The 6,000-nt window shown below is 45.9% G+C and overlaps 1 protein-coding gene across 8 annotated transcripts in view; it reads left to right on the top strand.

Moving 5' to 3' along the window:
* The window catches only part of IPCEF1 (interaction protein for cytohesin exchange factors 1), a 246,559-nt gene that overhangs the window by 114,742 nt on the left and 125,817 nt on the right, over positions 1–6,000 (top strand). For 6 of the 8 annotated variants that reach the window (XR_012801047.1, XM_075596936.1, XM_075596935.1 and 3 more), the window contains one exon: positions 2,518–2,693. Coding sequence is in view for 7 of the 8 variants with exons in the window: in XM_075596936.1 (XP_075453051.1) it covers positions 2,518–2,693 (176 nt within the window). In the remaining variant the exon portion in view is untranslated. The remainder of the gene's footprint in view (positions 1–2,517; positions 2,694–6,000) is intronic. The other 2 variants (XM_075596933.1, XM_075596934.1) reach the window with 1 other exon arrangement.

Below are 6,000 nucleotides of genomic sequence, written 5' to 3'. Positions count from 1 at the left end.
AAAAAAATGAGCGAATATAGTTTGTAAAGCAAAATGGGACAATTCTGTCATCATAAGTCATGATAACGCTGTGCCCAGGACATACAGTACATGAAAACGAGAGGTAACTCTCAATGTATTACCTCTCAATGTATTACAATGTATTACTGCCTGGTAAATAAATAAATAAAATGCTGCTAACATTTTTGACTCTGCAAGTTCCTCTGACATATTGACAAATTTTCTCATTTTTTTTTTTTTTTTACTATTTTAGAAAACAATGAGAAAACTTGTGAATATGTCAGAGGAACTTGCAGAGTAAAAAATGTTAGCAGCATTTTATTTATTTATTTACCAGGCAGTAATACATTGTAATACATTGAGAGGTAATACATTGAGAGTTACCTCTCGTTTTCATGTATGTCCTGGGCACAGCGTTATCATGACTTATGATGACAGAATTGTCCCATTTTGCTGTACAAACTATATTCGCTGGGTTTTTCTCAGCAAACATGCTGTTCCTCGGGTTTTTATTTTCTATTTTATTTTGTAACATTTTTCGATTGTTTACTCATTTTTAATTTTAGAAAATGTTTTTATTTTAAAAACCATCAGAAGCAGTTATTTGCAACCCAGGCTTTTGATTTTGTAAATGTTTGAAAATGTGAGTACCTGTCACACAGGGGGCGAAGTATACAGGTATTGGGTACATTAGTATGGAATGCTTTTGTATTACAATACCAGAATAGCACTACTTTTTTTTATCAGCAAACTTGAGGTTCCCCTTTTTATTTAAAGAAAAAATAAGCATTTTAGGGAGCCACTTTTCTGTTTTCTAAGCAGAAATATAGATACATCTTCTAATTATCTATAATATGTTCAAAACATATTTTCTTCAATGTTAAATACATTTAGCAGCCCTAAGCCCTATGTGAAGGGCAGCATGGCCTCCAAGCTAAGGCTCCCCTTCCTATTCTTACCTTCCTCTCTTACCTCCCACCCCCTTATCTTACCCTCCTTCTTTCGCTCAGGCTGTCATCAGGGGTTAATTCTCCATTACACAGTTCTCTGGGGGACTACAAAAGGCTAACTTGTTTAAAAAACAAAAAAAACAAGCACATTTTTACACATTGTATAGATCTACCCAGAGTTTTGCTTAGATGTTATATTTGAGACAGATGAATACAAACGGAAGAAAGTGCGCAGCAAAAAATGTAAATTCTACGGATTTAAGTAAAAAGCAAATGGTGCAATTTAACAAACTCAATAATGAGAACCCAAATACCCAAATCAGAAAAGGTTAATGTGAAAAGTGCACAGTGATATGTACAGAACCTTATACGTGAAAGGAGAACGTCTGCAGCTGTTAGTTAGAGATGGCTCAATATCTCTCAAATGCTAGAGGAAAGTGAAGACAAAAAGCAGCGCACAACACTCATAGTGAAGTAAAATTTGGTGTAATAAAATTGATCATAGAAAGGCTAAGTATTTTGCGTACATCAGAGTAGTTCTATTACACATTTCATGTTACAAGACATGGGTTACCACACTGGAAAACGCGGGATGGATGTCCAACGACACCTGGCTTCTCCTGGAGTGTGTTGGAATAAGGCTGGTATCTTCACGGTAGGTGGCACCACACAAGTGGGCACGATGAATCCTCCGCGACGTATACAGGAAACAGTTTCCTTGGTATGTTCCGTTGGTGGGTCTTGGTATTATAATAGAAAGCTATCTAGGATCGAGCCCCATGCACATAAGTGTTATTTGCAGAGACACCCAAAGTCACCACACAGCGTCACGAGGGATCACAGTATCTGTCAGGAGATCGCAGTAAAACAGCTGCAGGCACCAATGGAGCAATGTGGATACTAATGTCCACAAAGAGTATGTATAAAAGACTCCAGCCCAAGCTATCACTGGTGATGTATAGCAGTAGCTGATGACATCACACATTTACAGTGATGTCATCAGCCGCCGCATCTCGGGCTGGAGTCTTTTATACTCTTTGCGGACATTAGTATCCACATTGTTCCACTGCTCCCTGCAGCTATTTTACTGCGATCTCCCGACGGAAACCTCATGGTCACGATCCCTCATGACGCTGTGTGGTAACGTCAGGTGTCTGCAAATAACACTTTTGTGCATGGGGCTCGATCCTGGAAAGCTTTCTCTTATAATACCAAGATCCACCCCGGAACATACCGCCAAGGAAACTGGTTCCTGTATACGTCACAGAGGATTCATCGTGCCCTTTTGTGTGGTGCCACCTACCGTGAAGAAACCAGCCTTATTCCAACACAATCCAGGAGAGACCAGGCGTCGTCAGACATCCATCCCCCATTTTCCAGTGTGGTAACCCATGTCTTGTAACATGAAATGTGTAAAAGAACTACTCTGATGTATGCACAATACTTACCCTTTCTATGATCAATTTTATTACACCTTCAATATGAGCGTCATGCGCTGTTTTTTGTCTTCACTTTTGGATTTCTGACTGTCATTTTCTAATAGATGTTGTATTTAATTGATATACAGTAGGAAGCATTTTTGTTATGAGTCGAAGGAGGATATCGTGCAAGGACTTGGGGAACGCCGATTGTCAAGGGTGGATGTATAAGAAAAAAGAAAAAGGAGCTTTTCTCGGCAACAAGTGGAAAAAATATTGGTCTGTGCTGAAGGGCTCATGTCTCTACTGGTACACAAATCAGATGGTAAGTTGTCTGATCCTTTTTCTTTATTAATCAACCTACTGTAATTGTTTTGTTAATGTCAACAGGAAACCCTACATTGTATTGGTAAAAAATGAAGCAGTTGTCCAAGAGTGATTTGTATTAAGGGGCCTGGAGTGCCAACACTTTTTAATGTACAATCCCAGATTAGTACTACTTTTATTGACAGATTAATGGTTTCACTTTCTATTGAAATAAATTATGTAGGTTAAGAAGCGTTTCTCATATTGTATAAATCTTTCTAAAATATGTTAAAGACATTATGAATTTTTATAGTCAAACACAGTACCACTACTATTATTAGAGCCCTGCAACCATTAAACATAAGCATTGCCAGACTTGTGCTCTACATTCAGAGGGAGGGTGATGCATTATAGTGAGATAGTGATGATTTGGAATTATAGCATGGAAACTCACATTGAGGTCGGTGAACGTTTTTGTGCAGCAGTGCCAGATTGGCACTATCGCACTTAAATGAGTAAACAACAGACTTGTGCTTTATAGCTTCGCCAGGCTGTGAAGCTTGATTCTTTCGGAAGCAAAAGTGTATGAATGACATAATTTATATATTGATGAGGAAAGCTATTGAGCGTGAATTTTTGACCTTGTATATCATTCTTTTACTATTTGTGATGATTTTCTTGTTTATGTAGCCCCGGGTTTGTTTTACACTCACTGACCCCCCTCCGTTAGTGCCGAGCGGTCGCTGGTGCCGCGGACGGCAGCGACGGACCTGCCGGCACTTCGTGAGGGTGGGGGCCAGTGCAGGGAGCGCTCGGCGTCCCTGGAGCTCCGGCGGAGTACCTGGCTAGCGGGGGCCGCCATTACCACCACTCGCGCATGCGCAGTGATCGCGCATGCGCAGGAGGTACCCTGGAGTCAGGGAAAAGCCGCGCGAGTGCGACACCAGGCAAGGAAAGGTTACGGCAGCATCAGGGAGATCGCACATGTGCAGTACAGCGCCCAGGAAGACCGCGAAGCCCTAGCCTACCAGGGAAGGCTCTAGGTAGGGACTACGAGTCCCAGGAGCCTCTGCGTGCACCACGTGATGCCAGGGAGCCAATAGGGCTGCAGCATCTCCCTGCAAGGAGATTGATACTTTTTTGCGTGCTGAGCCACGCTAGTCACTTGGAGCCAGCGAGCTGTGAGGGAAGGAAGGGTGCGGGAAGCGAGTGCAGCTCCTGCACCCAGATAGGTACCCACACCCCAGGTAGGCCCCAACTCCCCACCAGATTAGTGGGTAATTGATCAGGGACGGCCCAAGATAGGGACGCGGCCCTTAGTGTTAGTGTGCTGTCTTGTCAGGGTCACGGCTGTCAGTGCCGTGAGGTCTGACAGGCAGGCGCAGTGTTAGTGCAGTAGGTTAGCTGCAGGTAGCGATTAGGTTGTAGCGCGTTATTGCAAGTGCTGCGTATGCGAGTAGTTAGTTAGAGTCAGGACCGGGAAGAGCTAGGGGGACGGGATAGGCCATTAACCCCTCAGGTCCCAGGTAGGTCCTCATTCCCCAGCTTGTGGTTCTACAGGGACAGGCCCTAGGTTAGGGACCGTGTCACGTAGTGCCAGTGATAGACAGGGACACAGCGGCTACTGCGCTCCACGAGAGACTACTTGGGCTCAAGTCAGTACCCAGAGACCAGAGACTATCTCCAGGGTGGGATCGCCCCTGGGGGACCCCAAGCCAGGATTCACCGGACCGGATCAGACGGGATCCCAGAACGACTGATCCTTTGCGAAGCTGTTGCGGCTCCGAGCACCGGAGTGCTCGGCAGGTACTATACATTCAAAAGTGCACCAACGGGCCCTTAGTGTAATAGTGACTGCGCAGTCACCCATTGCCTCTCTTTGCAAGAGTGCGGGACATTGGGTGGATTTTCTATGGACACTGGGTGGGATCACCTGGTGTTGGGAAGCGTCCTGCGCGACGCAGTTAGTGTCTCCTCTAGAGAGGGACACCTGTTATTGTGGTAGTGATGTTACATGTGTGCTTTGCATGTTAGTAAAAGACATTGGTTATTATATATATACAGTGTATGTGATTATTGTATTTGTCCTGTGAGGAACTACTCCCCCTCTGGTGGGAGCCATCGCAGGTGGAGGCGCTGCACCTAGTAAGTGGTTACTCATATTATCTTATAATTGCCCCAGGTTCCCCGTGGCGGAAGCTCAGCCCTCATGTGAGCCAACAGGTAACGCACCACACACACCTGGTAACATTGTATGTTCTCCACACCCACACCAGATCTGCGATTGGGGGGGGGGGGGGGGGCAATACCCGTTACATTTGGAGGCGCTGCTGAGATCAGACCTGGGGTGCCCTGTCTATTTTTTTTCCAAATTGTCTGATTTGACCACCAGCATGCTCGTGCCGTCAAAGCAAGACGTCCATGACTGGGCCTTAGCGCTTCGCGTGTCCTCAAGGCGCGTGGTTGCAGTGGCGGGAGTATCCAATGGTATGGGCGTCTCCACAGCATGCACCCACGTACGGGATTGTCCGGGATTGGCCACTGCCCGGCTGATAGACTTTAAGATGGATAATGACGGCCGCAGGCTTACCTATTTCATGGCCACAGAATATGACATATGCTTAGAAACTGTTCCCCCTGTATTGAATATACTCAAGCCCTCGGACGAGGACTGGTTCATGATCTATCCAGACACCCAGGCTTCCGGAAATTTTTCCACCGTGTTTGTCAAGTCCGGACACGAGGTCCTCGCCTGGGCCTTGAGGCTAGGTGTTAGCCCCCGTCGTGTGGTGGCCGTAGGAGGTCTTCCCGCAAATATATCAGACGAGGAGGTCGGTGATCACTTGCATAAAATCCCCGGGTGGCGGTACCCCCTTATTCTAGATGTAGATAAAGACCCCATGTCACCAGAGAGCTCGATGCTTTTTGTGTTGACCTACACGTATGATTTATGCCCGTCCGAGTCACCGCCCACGTTATTTATGCCCGGGTGCCCCCCTGAGGGCTACCCTCTAGTATACGCTGACCCAGCGCCATGGCAACTTTCCACAAGTGAACAAAGTACGCGTGGTACCGCGCTCAAGGCGCAGAATGACTTTGCAGAAAACCGTCCGAGACTGGCGGGAAAACCTAAGCCCCACCCCCGCCAAATGAGTGAGGTAGTGCAGAGCCAGAATCACTCCTTGAAAGATTGTGCTGCCCCTCCTTCACATTCCACCAGGGGGAGAAAGCATTGTGATCTTCAACCATACGTTGATGAGGTAATAGACTGTCATGGGGTACACCCTAATGTGTATGTGCCCTGGCAGGCGACAGGAGTAGATATT

Source organism: Ascaphus truei, chromosome 4 (genome assembly GCF_040206685.1).
Source record: "Ascaphus truei isolate aAscTru1 chromosome 4, aAscTru1.hap1, whole genome shotgun sequence".
Lineage (NCBI taxonomy): Eukaryota > Metazoa > Chordata > Amphibia > Anura > Ascaphidae > Ascaphus > Ascaphus truei.
Note: the sequence above shows the minus strand (reverse complement) of the source record. Positions and strands in the feature narration are given on the sequence as shown.